This window comes from Oncorhynchus mykiss, chromosome 12 (genome assembly GCF_057628025.1).
Source record: "Oncorhynchus mykiss isolate SJ-2025 chromosome 12, ASM5762802v1, whole genome shotgun sequence".
NCBI classification, from domain to species: domain Eukaryota; kingdom Metazoa; phylum Chordata; class Actinopteri; order Salmoniformes; family Salmonidae; genus Oncorhynchus; species Oncorhynchus mykiss.
Genome location: NC_143033.1, coordinates 70,112,470 through 70,131,597, shown reverse-complemented (window position 1 = coordinate 70,131,597; position 19,128 = coordinate 70,112,470). Strand labels below are relative to the sequence as shown.

The 19,128-nt window shown below is 42.8% G+C and overlaps 1 protein-coding gene across 1 annotated transcript in view; it reads left to right on the top strand.

Moving 5' to 3' along the window:
* Positions 1–5,827, top strand: part of LOC110538071 (neurabin-2) — a 58,294-nt gene extending 52,467 nt beyond the window's left edge. Inside the window, exons 10-11 of the mRNA XM_036938112.2 lie at positions 1,832–1,928; positions 2,105–5,827. Coding sequence (XP_036794007.2) covers positions 1,832–1,928; positions 2,105–2,158 — 151 coding nt within the window. The 3' untranslated portion in view covers positions 2,159–5,827. The remainder of the gene's footprint in view (positions 1–1,831; positions 1,929–2,104) is intronic.
* The last annotated feature ends 13,301 nt before the right edge of the window (positions 5,828–19,128 follow it).

The window sequence follows — 19,128 nt, the reverse complement described above, 5'->3', positions numbered from 1 at the left end:
AACCTGACGTCACTGTTGGCATGATCCAGGGCGACACTGCGCCATTGGTTGGAGCAGACAGTGAGACTCCTGTGAAGTAGATCTTGTAGACTTGGAGAGATTGGTTGTACTTCCATTTCCACCACTCTTGACAACCGTGTGTCTGAACATGAAGGAACACTTTTCATCGAACTCGCATATGGGAGACAACACTTTTAACACCAGTGAACACTGGAACTCGGTTGAAAAGAACGGTGTTCATGTGCCAAGGTTCACAGGCTTCGATTATGTGCCAAGGTTAATTGGCCGGGACACTTGACGGTACAATAAGCGTCTGTCAGTTTAGGCGGTAAGATGTGTTCTGGTAACTGGCTGCCATCTAGCGCTGGACCGCACACATAAAAAATAGACGGGGAAAACTTTATCATAGAGGTTACCCTACCGACCGGTCATAGGTCTGGCGACCAAAGCGCCTTGTAACCTAGCTGGGAATGGGATAGACAGCTCTGAAAAACAGACCCCTTCTATTGTAACAGATGGGGGCGATTCGTAATTAAATCTAACTCCCAGGAATGAAAAGCGTTGAGCTGGAGACAGACAGCTCATATGAACCAGAGACTGCATGTGGGATAATAGTATGATCGCGTCAAACCCTGATCGTTCCCTTGACTCTGCTACCAACAACCCACTAATCGCCTAGAGACCCCATAACCTGTATCACTAAACACCTCATAGGGACTAGTGAGCTACAAGCAGGAATCCGCAATAATTCCCAGTAATGAGCCACCTGTGGGGGAGGGGCGACCCAGCTTGTCACGGTTACCCTGGGGAAATTGATATACCTTTTGATCCCCATGGAGCGCAGTGTAACAGAGGGGGCAGCATTAAACACGCTTCCAACATGAGTTGTGCTTCCGTGAGACTGTATAGCCTACATGAAGCCCGGACCCTTTATGGGCATAGGGGGCTCTGGCAATGGCTGACGTATCACCCCGTTTGACATGGCTTTGGCCTTGGCACTGTTTCCTTCACTCCCTCCAACTCCAGAGGGAAATGGGGATGAGGTTACCATAACGCCGGGGGAAAATATATTAAGTTTCACTCGCAGGAAGTTAAGCATGCTAACCAACATTAGCCAGGAGTTTGTTTTAGCATAAGCTAGGCTAGCTAGCCTCTTTGACCGCAGCATGGTCCATTTTAGAATAACCAAGCGACTTAACGCTACATATACTAAACAAAAGAGCTACCCCAGCAACTCCACTGTGGGGAGGCAGGAATAGCTAGTAATAGCTAGCTCACCTCTGCGACTGGGTAACCGAGGTGGGACCGGACTCTCCATCAACAAGTCTGGGAAAAGAGGCAAGCGGTGCTTGACCGAGGCAGACACAGGCGGTAGGGTGTAACGTACGCTAACGTACACTAACCCCAAATAATAGTCATAAAATAAAAACCAAATAATATACACAACTGATATATTGAGTTATTTCATAGTAATTATATTGATGTCTTCTCAATGTGGACCTGACAGAGACAATTAATTGTTTTCAATGTTTTGGCAATTGAATGTTCACTGCTTTTGGTTTGAACCCTCCCCCCCCCATTTTTTTTAAATTGAAAACGAAATTGAAAACCATGAACAATTTTTGTATAATCGAACCGAAACCGAACCAACCTCAAAAAAGCACTAATGCTCAGCACTAGTAGGAGGATGAGAGGAATGGGGGTTTCTGGGTTTTGTAGGAGGAAAAGGAATGGGAGGTTCTGGGGTTTGTAGGAGGTAGAGGAATCGGATTATCGGGTTTGTAGGAGGATGGATGGGCAGGATTCAGCCTAACCACGCATTGTGTCTCAGGGAGATTGAGTATCTGAAGAAGGAGACGGCTCAGCGCCGAGCCCAAGAGGAGACAGAGGCCACTCATAAGGAAGAGGCCGACAACCTCCAGGACAAGGTGTTGTATATTTAGGTTCTACTGTATGTGGAAACATTTCATGAAATTCTCAATAATTATGTAAGACATTTTGCTTTGGTTAATCAAGATGCATAGCAAGAGGATGCTACTGAGTTATGATCATTCCGTCTGGACATTTTGTGTGTAATAAAAGCCCCTTCTCTCACTCTCCTCAGATCACAGACCTGGAGACCAAGGTGGATGCTCTGAAGACCTCTGATCCCTCCTAAACCTCTGGCAGAGAGAGGGATAGGAGGGACAATGCCTTCACACTTTTACAATCCACGTTGCACCTGACGGATTGTAAGAACGATGAAAGAAGAAGAAAATAATGGAGAAAGGAAGACTTTAGGGGCAGCAGTTTTAAGTGTGGGGGGGGGGGGGGGGGGTCAAAGACACCTGCAAGAGAAAATTGAATACTTTTTTTTTTTTTTTTTAACTGATGTCTGTCATTTGCTTCGAGCCGCGTCAACAATCCCAATATTCCTCCTTATTCAGTACCTGGAGTCCTTGTTGCATTGAACCATATTCAACTAGTTAACTACCCAACTGATCAATCTGTGAAGGAGGTTGCTTGTCTTCTATGCTCTTCTTTTTGTCTAATCACTTGTAAAATAACTAACCAGGAAATACAGCCCCTACTGACTGAATGCTTCTAGTCTATTCTAGACTTACTGGATATGGGGAACAGAACCGGACAGAAGAAACTGCATTGATGACAGAGACTCTCCTCCCATACTGTTGAGTATACTGGTGATAGACAGTGCTTCTGCTGTATGGCATGATCTCTCTTGATTTCTACTAACTGAACAAAGGAAACTGTCCGCTTCCCCTTTTTGCTAGACTGCTCCCCTTGTATGATGGAAAGACTCAGGTTGGGTTCGAGTTCATTTGTACAGTGATGATATGCTTGTTTTGTATATATTCTTTACATATATTTAAAATAGCTTAAAAAGCTTAAGCAATGTGGCTGGGTTGGGGGGGGTGGGAGGGTGTTTAATGGAATCGACGTAAGCATCGAGAAGACTGGGTATACAGAAGATGGTCTTAATTCCAAGTGGATATAGGACACGCAAAGTGGGTGCATTTTCCTTTTCTATTAGCAACATGGCAAACAGGGTGTGAATATGTGTACGGTTAACAGTTCAATGTGTTACTAGTGGTTTTACTTGCGTATGCCTCACCTTGGGTTCTGATAATGTAGAGGGTCAGTATTATTTGACTTTGTGCTTCACTCTATGAGTTTCAGAATCCGGGTTTTTCCCGCCCCGACCAGTAAGGTCTTACTCACGCTCTAACGTTTGCATCTGGAATCACTGCTAGATTAGCAAAGGGGGTTCAAATCTAGCCCCCAGACGGTGTAGCCCTTCGAATTTGGGGACTAGGTGTCAATCTTTGTGTAATGTTGGGGTAGCTAGAACCATGGGGAAATGTTGTTACATAGCAGCTTCATGAAAGAGAGCGAGATTGACCGAGGCATGGGGGGGGGGGGATTCTCCAGCATGCCTCAATAGTCTCAAGTGGCTTCCTGTCTTGTCTCTTTTTCTTCACTTCATCTGATCTGAAAAACACAGGGAAGGTAAAAGCAAAGCAGTGTGTCTGATCTGATTCCTACCAGAGGTGCTCTTGTCACCTGTCCAGTGTATCTCAGGTCAGTGCAGATGAAGGAGACCGGAGGAGGCCACTGTGGACTACTGAGGTGCAGTAAAAAGGTCTTTGTCTGTAGACGTGATGCTCTCACTTGATTCTCCAATAATACCAGTCAGCTGCCTTGCTCCCTCTTTGCTGCTCATGTTTGTCAACAGTGTCTTTTTTGTATTTCTCTAAGACTAGGCATTTGGAACTTCCTGTCAGTACTTACTTCACTGTCCCCTAGTAGCACAAACAGGTCAGACTCATTTGCCCCCACTATGTATTCATTTTTTAATCTTAAAAATGGCCCTATTATTATTTTAATCTTGTATAATTTTAATTGTTTTAATGTCAAATTTGTATTATTTTAACTATGAAAACAGATGTATTTGACAGTGTTTTCATGGGCCCAATGTTACTGTACAGCTCTGTCATGTTGCAGTACTGCTCTAAGCCAGGAGGTGTCACACTTTCAGTGAGTTTTGATTGAGAGAAGGTATACTAGGTCATCAGGTCGTGAACAATTCCTGGTTTGCCATCTCTGGAATAAGCTGGCTCGTTTTATGACCACATTTTGCAGTATTAGGTAATATTGGAGTCGATGTGTGAACAACTTCCACATGCTGAGAAGTGGCATTGAACAGAACTTTAAAGGGACTTAAAGGCCCAGTGCAGTCAAAACATGATTTCCTGTGTAAAATGATATATTTCCATACTGTGCAGTTGGAATAATACTGTAAAATGTTGAAAATTCTGATAATGCCCTTTTAGTGTAAGAGTTTGGAAATGTCTGCCTGTTTTGGTGGGATGGAGTTTAGGCCTGCCCTAATTAGCTAATAGAATTCCAAACAGCTAGTTTTCAGTTTCCACCTGCCCACTCAGACCCCTCCCAGGCAGTCCTAGAAAAATAACTGCTTGAGAAATGTCTCTTTGCTAAGAAGCTATTTTTGTTTCTTTTTGATGATTTGAATTGAAAACAATCACAGTGAGGTACTTAGATGTTACCCAGAAATGAATTCATATTGAGATGAAATGGAGGAATTTGACCTTTTTTTTAAGCAAAAGGAAACACATTCCAAAAAAATGACTTTTCTGTGTTGGTATGGTTGTATGGCCTACTGACTCCACACAGTATGCTTGTATAGGATGCTGGCGGTAACATAGGGAGTGTGCCAGTATGGAACACACATGGTCCAACATAGAGATAAGCAGTGCCTCTCTCATCTCAATACCTTTTTTCGCCACTGTCCCCAATGGTATTATTGCTACTTTGCGCTTTCCTCTTGGCTATATGCAGTATATGTTTACTTTTTTTAAATCCATCTTCATAGTGAATACCTTGCCTACAGTTGTGAATCAAAACTGTTGACCTCTACTTAACCAAAAGAGAGAGAACTGCGTAGAACACATTCAGATAGATACGCTGCTACTGTGTCTGTTAATGTATGACTCTCAAACGGACCTAACCAACGGACTTGCCTGTAAAGTCTGCATCACAAAATGGACTCCTTCTCTCACCTCTCAGATGGCGGGCAGACGCTGGACAAGGATCATTTAACTACAAACTGGACTAAATGAAATATGTTCATCCATGAACATTCCATGGCTAGCTATGCTGTCAGTAAAGTTACGACCATGGGAAACGTGTCAGAAATGGGATAGTTGACCAATGAAATGGCTGGGTGAAAAAGGGATGTGGTTTACTGAAGTGGATTTTTGAATTTGACACGACATTTAGCATCTTTGTGATTCCAGTTCTGATAGTACCCCTCGGGGCAGTATTAGAATACAGTACATATGCTGGGCAATGCATGTTCATATCTGTACTTCAGAATAGGAAAGGGGAACCACATGTACACATAAACCACGCCAATGAGGGCATGAAACAGGAGCTCTATATTGTGATCTAGACCAGATTAATCGTATGGTGTCTCATCTTTTCACATTCCATCGTACACTTTGTCATTACTTCGAGTGCACGAGATTCAATATGCCAGATAAATGCTGTTGGAAACTCATTCTAGATCTCTGCTTCATACTAGAGGATCTTGCGTTATCGACCATGGCCCATTAGTAAGTGTAATAGCATTGCCCTCCTCTGAGGTGGAAGGAAACTGGTTACATTCCTTTTTGTATTCTTTTTTTTTTATCCTTGCCTTGTGGTTTGCAAACACAATGAGTAAGAGGGGAAAAAGTCCTGAAATTCATCATGTTTGTCTCACATAATTTGCTGTCATTGTTAATAAATGCAGATGTGTTGAACAGGAGTTCAAGGGTCACGTTGGCTTGTTTTGTATGCACTGAAAGGGGTATCATTTTCATAAATGAAAAGTATCGTAACGTTAGTGACTGTTTCAATTTTATGCACTCAATTTGTTCACAAAAGTCAAGAGGTTCTTAAAGATTAGAGGCTATTTCACTTTTAAATGATTTCCTCAGTGTCTTCTAGGAGCTTTAGGCTAATAGTTGGCCTAAAGGTATAACAAGGAACATAGCCAACACATCCTTGAATTATTGCTCTTATTACAGCACCATGCCTATATCCGTGCCCCCGCACTCCTCACGAACAAAACTACCTTGATGAGGTCATGCACAACATTAGGTTGTGTGATGTAATACCGTTATAAAGTCTGTTACTTTTCGTCAGTCATCATTAGTAATTACTGTTCTTCCGTGGAGCTGACACGTACAAGGACAGACACTTCAAGTGGATCACTTATGGATGACAAAGACAGGCTTAGTCCTTGAAATACATGTAGGCCAGGGATTTCAAAAGTTGCCTACATGACAGATGAATCTGACTGACTGCATTGGAAATAAGTTGTTATGCCCTAAAATATTGCCATAGCGGTATGGTTACTGGCTTGTAGCCTTTGGATTGTTTTTACTTGGATAAGTGCTCTTCTCAAATTCCTGTTTTGTAGCTAAAACAATCAGGGGCAGGGACAAGCTCCCTCAGCCCATTGCAGAGCAGGATTCATTTTCATCTTGTGTCTAACAGTGAGACCGCTGATAAAAAACCATGAATCATTCATATTTAGCTATATATTCTCATCGTGGTGGAGCAAAGCGTTTACGAACATAATTCAAATGTTTTAAGGACTGTTAGGCCTCTATAGCCTCAATCGGTAAGCTATTTAAGCAATAAGGCACAGGGGGGTGTGGTGTATGGCCAATATACCACGGCTAAGGGCTGTTCTTTATGCACGACGCAACACGGAGTGGTAATAAATGTTTTGTCATACCTGTGGTATACGGTCTGATATACCACTGCTGTCAGCCAATCAGCATTCATGGCTCGAACCACGCAGTTTATAACATTCTATAATCAGCAGTGGGCCTATTATGTCATTAACCTGTGACTACATTTGTAACTACGTCATTAGCAGGCACAGGATGTACTGGGCTGTGGAGGCGTACTGGAGGTCTGGAGTGTAAAGCTGACACAACCTGTCCTGGCGGGATGCTCATTCTAGCCCGGCCAATGCGAGGAGCTGGAATATAGCGCACTGGGCTAGAAATGCTGTGCATCTCTGCATAACACGGTGCCTGACCAGTTACACGCTCCCCACGGTAAGCACGAGGAGTTGGCTCAGGTCTCCTACCTGACTTAGCCAATCTCCTCTTGTGCCCCCCCCCCAAAAAAAAAAAATTATTGGGGCTGCCTTTCGGGCTTCCGTGCTAGCCGTGTACCCTTATATCTTCGCCATTCCTCCATTCTCCTGTATCCCTCCTCGCACTGTTCCAAAGAATCCCATGCAGGCTCTGGCACTCTCCCTGGATCGATTTACCAACTCTCAATCTCCTCCCAGGTTGTTACCCATTCGTCCTTCTCCCAGGTCCATCTCTCCATTACGCGCTGTTCCTCCCAATCACGCTGCATGGTCCTTTTAAGGTGGGTTATTCTGTCACGTTCGATGTATGGAGGAGACCAAGGCGCAGCGTGAGATCAATACATACCTTTTAATGAAACGAAGAACACTTAACAAACTATACAAAACAACAAACAGAACGTGAAGCTATAAACGATAGTGCAGACACAGGCAACTAAACATAGACAATAACCCACGAAATACCCCAAAAAAGATGGCTAACTTAATATGGTTTCTAATCAGAGACAACGATACACACCTGCCTCTAATTGAGAACCAATATTAAACAACCCTAAAAACCTACAAAACCCCTAGACAGTACAAAAAACACATACATCACCCATGTCACACCCTGACCTAACCAAAACAATAAAGAAAACAAAGAATACTCAGGTCAGGGCGTGACACTGTGGAACAATTCTAAAACTATATAATGAATATTTATTGTTAATCTGTAGTCCAGGACCCTATAAATGTAAGGAGGGAGTGGTCTGATAACCCCTCCTCTTCTATTAATATAACATAAGCATAATGAATTATTCTAATACATCAAACATTTGTACAGCCCCAAATCATGTCCCCAAGGTGAATCCTGACAGTATGATGTGTTAAGTTTGGCATGGTTATATAAGACAGATGGTTACTTAGTAGGGTGGTTGGTCGGGGGTATAACGCAAACGTCTAGCAACCCAAATGTTGTGAATTCAAATCTCATCATGGACAACCTTAGCATTTTAGCTAATTAGCAACTGTTCAACAATGTACTATTTTGAGCTACTTTGCAACTACTGAGCATTTTAGGTAACCCTTCCCCTAACCCTAACCTTAACCCTTTTAGCTAACCCTTCACCTGACTGTAACCTTACCAAAAAAATGTTTTAATAAAAATAAAAGAATGCCCTATTTGGTAAAAGACCAAGTCCATATTATGGCAAGAACAGCTCAAATAAACAAAGAGAAAGGACAGTCCATCATTACTTTAAGATATGAAGGTCAGTCAATACAGAACATTTCAAGAACTTTGGAAGTTTCTTCAAGTGCAGTCGCAAAAACCATCAAGAGCTATGATGAAACTGGCACTAATGAAGACCGCCACAGGAATGAAAGACCCAGAGTTACCTCTTCTGCAGAGGATAAGTTCATTAGAGTTACTAGCCTAAGAAATTGCAGCCCAAATAAATGCTTCACAGAGTTCAACTAACAGACCCATCTCAACATCAACTGTTCAGAGGAGACCGTGTGAATCAGGCCTTCATGGTCGAATCGCTACAAAGAAACCACTTCTAAATGACACCAATAAGAAGAAGAGACTTTCTTGGGCCGGTGGAAATCTGTCCTTTGTTCTGGAGTCCAAATTGGAGATTTTTGGTTCCGACCACTGTGTCTTTGTGAGACACAGATCAAGCCACGTGACTTTTTGGTTACTACATGATTCCATATGTGTTATTTCATAGTTTTGATGTCTTCACTATTACTCTACAATGTAGGAAATAGTTAAAATAAAGAAAACCCTTGAATGAGTAGGTATTCTAAAACTTTTGACCGGTATTGTATATACAGTAGCAGTCAAAAGTTTGGATAACTATGAACTATGAAATAACACATAATTTAACACCAATTCTACATTGTAGAATAATAGTGAAGACTCTGGGTTGTTGTATGTGTCGAACTACTTTGCTTTATCTTGGCCAGGTCGCAATTGTAAATGAGAACTTGTTCTCAACTTGCCTACCTGGTTAAAAAAAGGTTAAATAAAATAAATAAATAAATGCCTATTTGTGCCATGCTACTCGCCCGAGCGCTTCCTGACAATTGACTTTCCTGTCGCCTAGAAGAAAACAAATCTCACTTTATGACAGCCATCCATGCAGGACTAACATTCATTAAAATACTTGGATATAATAGGTCCTGTTGAAATTGTGGAGCATTAGAGGAGGATTGTCACGTTCTGACCTCTATTTCTGTTGTTTTGTATTTATTTAGTATGGTCAGGGCGTGAGTTGGGTGGGCAGTCTATGTTTGTTTTTCTATGTTTTGGGGCATTTCTATGTTTTCGGCCTAGTATGGTTCTCAATCAGAGGCAGGTGTCATTAGTTGTCTCTGATTGAGAATCATACTTAGGTAGCCTGGGTTTCACTGTGTGTTGGTGGGTGACTGTTCCTGTCACTGTGTTTGTCGTCACAGGATAGGACTGTTTTGCGTTCTCACATTTCTTGTTTTCGTTAGTTTGTTCATGTGTAGTGATTTATTAAAATATGAACAATCACCACGCTGCGCTTTGGTCCGCTTCTCCTCCTCCTACAGACGAACGCCCTTACAAGGATAAATGTGCTATTTCCAATAATGAGTCAACTCAAATGTTAAGATTTAATTCATATTATTATATTACAGTGCAGGAAGGAACCAGTATTTATTGTAATTTTAACTTACCTTCTTTCCCAACCTGGTCTCAGAGGATTTCACATTATTCTGTACGTAAATCCAAGACACTCCATTTAGTATGATATGTTACGTTTTGTATGGTATGTAATACAGTCGTGGCCAAAACTTTTGAGAATGACACAAATATTAATGTCCACAAAGTTTGCTGCTTCAGTGTCTTTAGATATTTTTGTCAGATGTTACTATGGAATACTGAAGTATATTTGCAAGCATTTCATAAGTGTCAAAGGCTTTTATTGACAATTACATGAAGTTGATGCAAAAAGTCAATATTTGCTGTGTTGACCCTTCTTTTTCAAGACCTCTGCAATCCTGGCGTGCTGTAAATTAACTTCTGGGCCACATCCTGACTGATGGCAGCCCATTCTTGCATAATTAATGCTTGGAGTTTGTCAGAATTTGTGGGGTTTTGTTTGTGCACCCGCCTCTTGAGGATTGACCACAAATTCTCAATGGGATTAAGGTCTGGGGAGTTCCCTGGCCATGGACCCAAAATATCCATGTTTTGCCACTTAGTTATCCCCTTTGCCTTATTGCAAGGTGCTGGAAAAGGCCTTGTTCGTCACCGAACTTTTCCTGGATGGTTGGGAGAAGTTGCTCTCGGAGGATGTGTTGGTACCATTCTTTATTCATGGCTGTGTTCTTAGGCAAAATTGTGAGTGAGCCCACTCCCTTGGCTGAGAAGCAACCCCACACATGAATGGTCTCAGGATGCATTTCAATCGGAAAGGTCTCCGGTCTCCGTTCTCTGGATGCCCCAAACAATCGGAAAGGGGATTCATCATAGAAAATGACTACCCCAGTCCTCAGCAGTCCAATCCCTGTACCTTTTGCAGAATATCAGTCTGTCCCTGATGTTTATCCTGGAGAGAAGTGGCTTCTTTGCGGCCCTTCTTGACACCAGGCCATCCTCCAAAAGTCTTCGCCTCACTGTGCATGCAGATGCACTCACACCTGCCTGCTGTCATTCCTGAGCAAGCTCTTTACTGGTGGTGCACCGATCCCGCAGCTGAATCGACTTTAGGAGACGGTCCTGGCACTTGCTGGACTTTCTTGGGCGCCCTGAAGCCTTCTTCACAATAATTGAACGGCATCTCCTTGAAGTTCTTGATGGTCCGATAAGTGGTTGATTTAGGTCCAATCTTACTGGCAGCAATATCCTTGCCTGTGAAGCCCTTTTTGTGCAAAGCAATGATGACGGTACATGCTTCCTTGCAGGTAACCATGATTGACAGAGGAAGAACAATGATTCCAAGCACCACCCTTCTTTTGAAGCTTCCAGTCTCTTATCCGAACTCAATCAGCATGACAGAGTGATCTCCAGCCTTGTCCTCGTTAACGAGAGCATCACTGACATGATTTCAGCTGGTCCTTTTGTGGCAGGGTTGAAATGCAGTGGAATTTTTTGGGGGGGCTTCAGTTCATTTGCATGGCAAAGAGGGACTTTGCAATTAATTGCAATTCATCTGATCACTCTTCATAACATTCTGGAGTATATGCAAATTGCCATCATACAAACTGAAGTAACAGACTTTGTGAGATTTAATTTTGGCTACGACTGTACATTTGTGGATGTCAATCACCCATTTTGTATGATATGTTAGAAATTACAATTCATGTTACATGTTACGAATTTGCACAGTATGTTACACATTTACAAAATGTATGATATGTTACAAATTCTAGCTTGCTAATGTTAGCTAGGCTAGGGGTTAGGGGTAAGGTTAAGGTTAAGTTTAGGAGGTAGGATAAAGGGTCAAGATTAGGGTTAGGGGAAGGTTTAGCTAAAATGGTTAAGGTTAGGGTTAGGTGAAGGGTTACCTAAAATGGTTAGGGTTAGGTGAAGGGTTAGCTAAAAGGGTTAAGGTTAGGGTTAGGGGAAGGGTTAGCTAAAAGGGTTAAGGTTAGGGTTAGGGGAAGGGTTAGATAAAATGGTTAAGGTTAGGGTTAGGTGAAGGGTTAGCTAAAAGGGTTAAGGTTAGGGTTAGCTAAAAGGGTTAAGGTTAGGGTTAGGGGAAGGGTTAGCTAAAAGGGTTAAGGTTAGGGTTAGGGGAAGGGTTAGCTAAAAGGGTTAAGGTTAGGGTTAGGTGAAGGGTTAGCTAAAAGGGTTAAGGTTAGGGTTATCTAAAAGGGTTAAGGTTAGGGTTAGTGGAAGGGTTAGCTAAAGGGGTTAAGGTTAGGGTTAGGTGAAGGGTTAGCTAAAAGGGTTAAGGTTAGGGTTAGGGGAAGGGTTAGCTAAAATGCTCAGTAGTTGCAAAGTAGCTCAAAATAGTACATTGTTGAAAAGTTGCTAATTAGCTAAAATGCTAAGGTTGTCCATGATGAGATTCGAATTCACAACCTTTGGGTTGCTAGACATTTGCATTATACCCCCGACCAACCACCCTACTAAGTAAACATCTGTCATATGTAACCATACCAAACTTAACATATCAAACTAAATGGAGTGTCTTACAGAATAATACAAAAGGTTCTGAGACCAGGTTGTCTTTCCACTGCCAGTCCTGTTTTTCTTTGGCTGGACTACTGAATCTTCATCCTCTTCCATCTCTCTCTCCTGTTGCTCTTTCAAATCCAACTGCTTTCCATCCGACTTGGGAAGAGGAATACCTGTTGTATTCGGCGCACGTGACAAATAAACTTTGATTTGATTTGACTGGGTTGTGTCCTAGCCTACTGGTTAGTTGTCTGACCAGCTGTGTGCTTCCACCTACAGGAGATGAATCTGAGCAGTATGTCTGTGGGGCTGCAGCTGTATCAGGATGTGCTGGGTGAGCTGAAGGAGCGTGTGACCACTGACAAGGTGACAGGACTCCTGGCTGACATCAGAGACCTGCTGGCCCAGGTCAACGAGACTGACACACACACACACAAACTCAATAAGTAATAAGAAGTAGACACATGCATGCACACTGGCACAAGATCATAGAGGTCCTACAATCATAAATCATATCATCACACTTGAGATGTTCCTTTAGGTTAATAACCTTCTGTATGTGTATGTTTTTGTGTTGTTCAAATGCAGGAGCCTGGCCAGATGAGCAGTGTGGCCCAGTACGAGGCCTCGGGACTGGCCTCACGCCTCCCAGGGGACTACGAGGTTCAGGTTGCAACTCACTTTACCCTGCTGCAGCTCCGTGACTTCACACAGAACCTAAAACGCAGCCTGCGCAACGTCGAACACCTGACTTCCAGGTCAGGACAGAAGGGCTGAACTGTACTCTACAGCAGCAGCAAAACCTGTGCAGACATGGATGGGGGACCGGAGGGGTGTCGTCCTTGCCAGAAGCCTATTGGACTTCTAAAGCAACTGCGTAGTGATGTAGTCTTGCTGAAACATGTTTAATTTCTGTTTGAGCCTGCTTCAGTCTTTCTATCTAATCTGTCCATCAAGGTCAAACGGGACATTTGAAAACATGAAGCAAGCGGAGCACTTTATTTATCTGAGATAGGGGATGCACCAAAACCAATTGTGTAGCGTCCCTGTATCTGCCAAGGTCTGTACCTCATAGTATAACTGCAGGTAGCTGGTTCAAGCCTTGCTCTATCTGTTCCCCATCAATTGGGACAATAGCAACTGGTCAAGGACTGAGTGCCTGCTTTTCTTCATCTCTTTCTCCCCATGAGGGTTTTGTTCTTAGCTTGTTCTGCCACTCATCACCACCTCTGATTGCTTTCTCAGACTTTCCTTGAGATAAAGCAACACCGATAGCTGCCAGAGAGTGGCAAGTCCCCGACAGTCTTTGAGATACTTATTTATACTTAAAAAAATATATATATTTATGAAGTACTGGGATATCATTTGTTAGTGTGTTTGAATTCATTTGCTTGCATATGCAGTTATTTATTTATTTGTCATGTATTTATATTGTATGTGTTTGTTTACTGATTGATACTGTCATTCCTAGAGTAATTTCCTGGTGGGTGTCAAGAGATTTGTACTGTATGTGGTTTGGCAGAGAGGTCATATTTTATTTATATACCAGGAGCTCCGATCTCCTTCCCTTTGTTTTATTTATTATTATATATATTTTTACAGGACAATATGAAGTTGGAATACATGTATAGAACAAACAGTGAGGAAGGGCTTTAGACGAACGGCCAAGTTGAGACTTGATCTCGTCGCCTTGGAGGCATGTGTGGTCTGGGAATCGAGAGTGTTAAAGCTCGAACCAGACTCCGGCACGAGAGGGTTATTGGTCAATACAGTCACCCCTAGAGTAATTTCCTGGTAGGCGTGTCATCCCCTGTTTAGGAAGATCATATTCTAGTTTTATTAACACAAAACAAAGTCTAGAAAGTTAGAAAAGTTATCAATAGCAGAGAGTAGCAGAGAGAACAGTCATGAGAACATGACTAGGGTGGCTTGAGTCTTTGACAATTTTTAGAGCCTTCCTCTGACACCGTCTGGTATAGAGGTCCTGGATGGCAGGAAGCTTGGCCCCGGTTATGTACTGGGTCGTATGCACTACCCTCTGTATTGCCTTGCGGTCAGAGGCCGAGCAGTTACCATACCAGGCAGTGATGCAACCCGTCAGGATGCTCTCGATGGTGCAGCTGTAAAACCTTTTGAGGATCTGAGGACCCATGCCAAATCTTTTCAGTCTCCTGAGGGGTAATCGGTTTTGTCGTGCCCTCTTCAAGACTGTCTTGGTGTGCTTGGACCATCTTAGTTTGTTGGTGATGTGGACGCCAAGGAACTTGAAGCTCTCAACCTGCTCCACTACATCCCTGTCGATGAGAATGGGGGCATGCACGGTCCTCATTTTCAGGTAGTCCACAATCACCTCCTTTCCCTTGATCATGTTGAGGGAGAGATTGTTGTCCTTGCACCACACGGTCAGGTCTCTGACCTCCTCCCTATAGGCTGTCTCATCATGGAGTCGTGCCTGGCCGTGCAGTCATGAGTGAACAGGGAGTACAGGAGGGGACTGTGCACGCACCCCTGAGGGGCCCCCGTGTTGAGGATCATTGTGGCGGACGTGTTGTTACCTAGCCTTATCACCTGGGGGCGGCCCGTCAGGAAGTCCAGGATCCAGTTAGTGTTCTTGGGCATAGGAACTATGGTGGTCTGCTTGAAACATGTTGCTATTACAGACTCAGACATGGAGAGGTTGAAAATGTCAGTGAAGACACTTGCCTGTTGGTCATCGCATGCTCGGAGTGCACGTCCTGGTAATCCGTCTGGCCCTGTGGCCTTGTGAATGTTGACCTGTTTAATGGTCTTATTCACATCGGCTGCGGAGAGCGTGATCACACAGTTGTCCGGAACAGCTGATGCTCTCATGCTTGTTTCAGTGTTACTTGCCTCAAAGCGAGCATAGAAGATATTTAGCTTGTCTGGTAGGCTCTCGGCTGTGCTTCCCTTTGTAGTCTGTAATAGTTAGCAGGCCCTGCCACACCCGACGAGCGTCGGAGCCAGTGTCGTACTTCTCGATCTTAGTCCACTATTGATGGTTTTTCTGTTTGATGGTTCGTCGGAGGGCATAGCGGGATTTCTTATAAGCTTCCAGGTTAGAGTCCCAAACTTTGAAAGAGGTAGCACTACCCTTTAGCTCAGTGCAAATGTTGCCTGTAATCCATGGCTTCTGGTTGGGGTATGTACGTACAGTCACTGTGGGTCGACGTCCTCGATGCACTTATTGGTAAAGCCAGTGACTGATGTGATGTAATCCTCAAAGTCATTAGAACAATCCCGGAACATATTCCAGTCTGTGCTAGCAAAACAGTCCTGTAGTTTAACATCTGCTTCATCTGACCACTTTTTTATAGACAGAGTCACTGGTGCTTCCTGCTTTCAGTTTTGCTTGTAATCAGGAATCAGAAGGATAGAATCATGGTCAGATTTGCCAAATGGAGAGCGCGGGAGAGCTTTGTACGAGTCTCTGTGTGTGGAGTAAAGGTGGTCTATCATTTTTTCTCCTCTGGTTGCACATTTAATATGCCGCCTCTGGATGAGCTTCCCTTTTTCTCTGATCGAATCAACTTTATCAGCCTTTTTTCATGCAACAAACCGAAACAAATCTAACTTTGCAAGATTGAGTCTGTGATTTTGTTGTAGGCAGAGCCAGAGCGCAACCGAGTAGAATTATATTTTAAGGAGGGGGTCCACAAGCGGTCTTTCAATCACATTTTTTATATTATTCGCTTGTTAGCGAGTTATTAGCCTAGTAATAGATAAGTATAGGTCAGCAATGGGGAGTTACTGCTTCCTACAAGAGCACAAAATGTGTAAGCTACATTTCAATCTGTTTTTGAAAAGCCAGTCAGGTAAAAAGCTCATGTCTTAATTAAAGGGGCAGTGTTTTATTTTGAGAAAGGCTCGAATATAGGCAGAGGGGTAGTCTACATACATTGCCTTATTCTCTGTATGGTAATAATTAATCATTACGTAAAAAATCTTGATGTCAAGCCCTTCATAATGTAAAAATGTTTTTAAAAGTATCATGCAATTTAGGCCTACATTGAAAATCATAGAAGTCAAAAGCTATTTCCATGTGAAAATGTTATGGGATTTGCGCCATTGGTTTGCTGGAAGGCCTAGATCAGGGCTGCCCAATCCTCTTCCTGGAGATCTACCGTCCTATGGGTTTTCAGTCCAACCCTAATTGAACCTTGATTCTACTAATTGGCTGCTCAACAAGACCGTAACTAGCTGAATCAGGTGTGTTAAATTAGGGCTGGACTGAAAACATAGAGGACAGTAGATCTCCATGAAGAGGGTTGGTCTGTCATGGCCTACATTATGCTCAAATAGCCACAATAGCCTATTGGCTACTGTCTAAAACTGTAAGGGTACAGAAGTTGCACAAAGTTCAAGTTTCCGCTCAAAAGACCAACAATTTGCTCAGTGCCCCAAAAATTGAAGGGAACATTGCTCCCAGGGACTCCCATTCTAGTAAGTTGCCTGTCTATAGTTGCCTGATTGTACGAAGTACAATTATTCATGTGAATAATGGTACAGTCCCAGACCCTCCAGTGGGTGGCGAAACCATTACTGATGGTCCACCCACACAGACAGCGTGGTGAACCTCAACCTCAGTAGGCTGAAGAAATTTGTCAATTTGACAAAAGAGATGATTGTGGACTACAGGAAAAGGAGGACCGAGCATGACCCCATTCTCATCGATGGGGATGTAGTGGAGCAGGTTGAGAGCTTCAAGTTCCTTGGCGTCCACATCACCAACAAAAACATGGTCCAAGCACACCAAGACAGTGTTACTGTAATTTAATTATGCCAATGTGTTTTCATTAATTGAAAAGCCTTAATCTATTTTATGAGAATTTGTAAGATTCTTGTTTGCATAAAATAGACGGAGACCAGCCATTTCAATAATAGGTAACACAATTTATTCTCGGAGCGCGCTGCCACTTTACCACGAGCAACAGTTTATATACAATAACATGACGTCATTTCATTGCTCCTAAAATGAATCTCCTCCTCCAGACCGGGTCAAAGGGAACTTTAAAGGTTCATGAGGTTCTGAGTTCATTCTGACCCCCCCAGCACAGACCCCTCAACATTATCGATCACCACTTAGCTGCCAGTTCTAATTAACAGAAAACCTAGGAATGCACTCACTTCCTTACCTAAAACACCCCAGAGCTCAGTTTCGTCGGTTCAACCATAGGTTAACTACCTTATCTGTTTACTTAATCCACAAACCATTTCTTTCTTCCTAGTTGGAATGGTGTTCATTAACTTTAATTACTCCTTGTCCATGTCACACAATCCCTTCTTATGAACTCATATTGTTAATCAGATATAATAAAACAGAGTATAAGTTTACTTAGTTACAGTTCCATTTAAAATGATTTGTTCAGTCATTTAATCATAATTTTCCCAACAGACAGTCGTGAAGAGGTCACGACAAAACCGATTCCCCCTCAGGAGACTGAAAACCTCAAAAGGTTTTACAGCTGCACCATCAAGAGCATCCTGACAGGTTGCATCACTGCCTGGTATGGCAACTGCTCTGACCGCAAGGCACTACAGAGGGTAGTGCGTACAACCCAGTACATCACCGGGGCCAAGCTTCCTGCCATCCAGGACCTCTATACCAGGCGGTGTCAGAGGAAGGTTCTAAAAATTGTCAAAGACTCCAGCCACCCTAGTCATAGACTGTTCTCTCTGCTACCACACGGCAAGCGGTACCGGAGAGCCAAGTCTAGGTCCAAGAGGCTCCTAAATAATTCTACCCCCCAAGTCATAAGACTCCTGAACAGCTAATCAAAAGGCTACCCAGACTATATGCATTGCTTTTTAATAATTTGTTATGCTTATCTCTTACTTTTTTTGTAGGTAATTTCTTAAAACTGCATTGCTGGTTAAGGGCTTGTAAGTAAGAATTTCACTGTAAGGTCTACACCGGTTGTATTCGGTACATGTGACAAATATAATTTGATTTGTTCCCGCTTCACATCCCTGCTTCTTGTGAAAGCTCTGCCGTCTCCAACAGGTCTTCACAGCTCTATGACAATGTTGTGAATCTGTTCAAAATGGTCAATCAAGTCATGGACAACATTGGAAAGCAAGAAACATCTGAATCATCACTCTGAATCATCACTCTGGCTTTCCAGATTGACCAAAGTGCTTACCATAGCTGTAACAACAATGGGAGCGCTCCCTGCTTCTTCCCAGAAAACAACAAGGCATGTAAACAGTGAACAGCCTGGAAGCTTTCAATGTTTGTAAATTTATGAGAGGAGTTCATAGCCAAAAATCACATTCTAACAGCCTGGACGCTTCACACAAGTGTGTTTGCAAGAAATCCTTCCTGTGTATATATATATATATATATATACAGTGCCTTGCGAAAGTATTCGGCCCCCATTGAACTTTGCGACCTTTTGCCACATTTCAGGCTTCAAACATAAAGATATAAAACTGTATTTTTTTTTAGAAGAATCAACAACAAGTGGGACACAATCATGAAGTGGAACGACATTTATTGGATATTTCAAACTTTTTTAACAAATCAAAAACTGAAAAATTGGGCGTGCAAAATTATTCAGCCCCCTTAAGTTAATACTTTGTAGCGCCACCTTTTGCTGCGATTACAGCTGTAAGTCGCTTGGGGTATGTCTCTATCAGTTTTGCACATCGAGAGACTGACATTTTTTCCCATTCCTCCTTGCAAAACAGCTCGAGCTCAGTGAGGTTGGATGGAGAGCATTTGTGAACAGCAGTTTTCAGTTCTTTCCACAGATTCTCGATTGGATTCAGGTCTGGACTTTGACTTGGCCATTCTAAC